A 2,224-nucleotide genomic window follows, 5' to 3' on the forward strand; every position below is an offset into this window, starting at 1 on the left:
CTAGTGTCCAGTAGCCCTAGCACAAGCTGCAGCATTTGCTCAGACGTTTGGACTAGAGTTCAGTGTCGTGTCTTTGAGGAAATTGACTTCACTCATCAGGACCACAAAGCAGAAGCATTTGTGTAGCTGAAACTGCTGTTCTCCACGTTTCCATATCCGATGCAAGTGCACACTCGTGCGTCACAACGCCAGCTGAGGAATCCGTCTGGAGGAGAGGTAGGTCCGGTAAAGCGTAGGGAGCAGGGAAGGATGGGGTGAAATTATACAATTCCGTATTTAGCCAGGTCACTGAGCTCCATGTCGCCAAATGCCTCCCATGGGCAGACCACTGTGAAGTCTGTAAGAGAGACAGAGCACATAAGAAGTGAGAAATGATGGGAAGGGAAAGGTGATCACTTTAGTCAAATGTTATTAGGAGAGTGGGTTGCTCACAACAACTGTGTTTTGATCCTTACCTGTGCCCAGGCCCTCCATTCCAGGAATGTCATCACCAAACCTAAATGTCATCAAAAGAAATTATCAAACTCAATTCATTCATAGGTGCTTTCAGAATAGCAAATAATCTATTCTTCCAATTTATGTATTTAACATTTCTACAAGCAAGAGTGTTTGACATGTTTTGGCTGTTGTAGTCAGTGTCTTACCCCTTCTGGCCAGGCTTGGGGGCCTTGCTCTTGAAGACGCGGGCCGCCCTCTGCTTGAACCTGGGGGGTCCCTTCTTTCCGTCTGCGGATCCTGCGGGGTCCATTGCGTTTGTTTTTCTGGGTGGAAGGCAAAACAAGAACCTTTTAGCTTCAACTGCCCAAATAGAACAATTTTACTTAAGAACAACCAGCAATAACTATTCAATAACCAAATGTCCCACATTGCTTCCATTTGGGTTATGTAATCTCAGGCCCAGTTTAAATCTCTAATCCCTTCATGCTTTCTTAGCTGTTGAATTCACTAAGCCCAACCAGGTAAGTAACTGTTAATCCAGACAGATCAAGTCCAATTATGCAAAGTCTATTAAGTTTTAACTCTGTCACACAAACAGTGGTATTTAGCACTGACCTGGATACAGCTAATCTAAATAAACACTGTGGACATCTAATTTAATCCAACCCCAATCTCAGCGAAAGTCAGATGAAAAAAGAATCCATCAGTTCCAGCCTCTCTGTGGGCAGTATACTGCGATAATTAGATGACCAAACTTTAATCTAAACCACTTTCAACACTGTCCGTACCCTCAGTCTTCCACATCTCTTGTTCACCCTGCTTAGTTAACGATCCTTGACTTCTTACCTTCCCATGATATAACTACTATGGAATTTAAAGAAGTTTCAAAGAAGTGCAATTGGTAGTTATTTTGCAGAATGTGCTACTCCAATCTAAACTGATGGTGCTCTTGAAGCTCCTTCTACCTTCAGATCGTTCTCCTTTTCATTGCAGCTAATGTTCAGCATTTGTTTGTGACTCAGACCAAATGTTGTTTACTGTAACATACTGTAGCATGGATCTACAGAAATACACAGCATGTCTCTCTCTGCACTCTCTGAGGTCACATGCAACATTTGTCATATAGACTGCTTTAGTAGGACAGTCATTTCCCTTGTTAACTAATACTCCACACTCTGTTAGTGTGTAATTTCATAATCTCTGCTGGTAACTCTACACAACAGTAGGCCTATTTCCCCTACTTTGCTAGCAGCTGCTATGCTCTGGCCTCAGCTCTTCATTTAATAATCAACATCCACAACACTAACAATACTGTTATACTGATTTACAAATTGAATCATATACACCATATTCTACTGAGCAAGTATAGAATGTCCAACTGTATTAAAAAGTAGTATACTGCTGGAATTAAACTATCAAGCACTTCAAAATAAAACCCTGACGAGGGGTGGAAAATCCAAATGTTGAATTATTTCCCTTACCTTGCGGAGGAGCAAGTGCTGAGATGTGAACCAAAGGTGAGTTGAGGAACTCCTAGCTTCCTTTCTGCAGTCCTTCTCTGAGATGCTTTCCTCTTGGTCCAGCGCTGTCTTTTATACCCCTCGGACGCTAATCCTCCTGAGAGTCCTGTTGTTCATCCACGCTCATCTTGTTCCATCCTCTCTCCTCCCTCCACATAGACGGGGATCAAAGGATCAAAAGATTGAGTGAAGGTGTATTTCAGGCACATAAGTGGAGCTATAGCAATTGGTTATAAGTGGTGGTGGAAAACATGTACCACGATTGA

General features: G+C 42.5%; 1 protein-coding gene across 1 annotated transcript; it reads right to left on the minus strand.

The window, feature by feature from the left end:
* Positions 1-260: 260 nt before the first annotated feature.
* Positions 261-748, minus strand: LOC143110717 (retinal cone rhodopsin-sensitive cGMP 3',5'-cyclic phosphodiesterase subunit gamma-like). Its single transcript, XM_076273416.1, has 3 exons — positions 645-748; positions 456-496; positions 261-337 (listed from the first exon to the last, which is right to left on the minus strand). Exons 1-3 carry the CDS (start codon positions 746-748, stop codon positions 261-263), a joined length of 222 nt encoding a protein of 73 aa, XP_076129531.1.
* Positions 749-2,224: the final 1,476 nt, after the last annotated feature.

Source organism: Alosa pseudoharengus, unplaced genomic scaffold (genome assembly GCF_046254945.1).
Source record: "Alosa pseudoharengus isolate Yale_2024_CS ecotype anadromous, Long Island Sound unplaced genomic scaffold, YU_APseudo_1.1 YU_APseudo_1.1_scf_1, whole genome shotgun sequence".
NCBI lineage: Eukaryota > Metazoa > Chordata > Actinopteri > Clupeiformes > Clupeidae > Alosa > Alosa pseudoharengus.

Excerpts from the sequence above, each read along its gene's own strand:
- LOC143110717 (XM_076273416.1), bottom strand. The coding sequence starts at position 748 with ATGGACCCCGCAGGATCCGCAGACGGAAAGAAGGGACCCCCCAGGTTC. Across the intron at positions 497-644 it reads CCCAAGCCTGGCCAGAAGGG|GTTTGGTGATGACATTCCTG; the intron begins GTAAGACACTGA and ends GATGACATTTAG. Across the intron at positions 338-455 it reads AATGGAGGGCCTGGGCACAG|ACTTCACAGTGGTCTGCCCA; the intron begins GTAAGGATCAAA and ends TCTCTCTTACAG.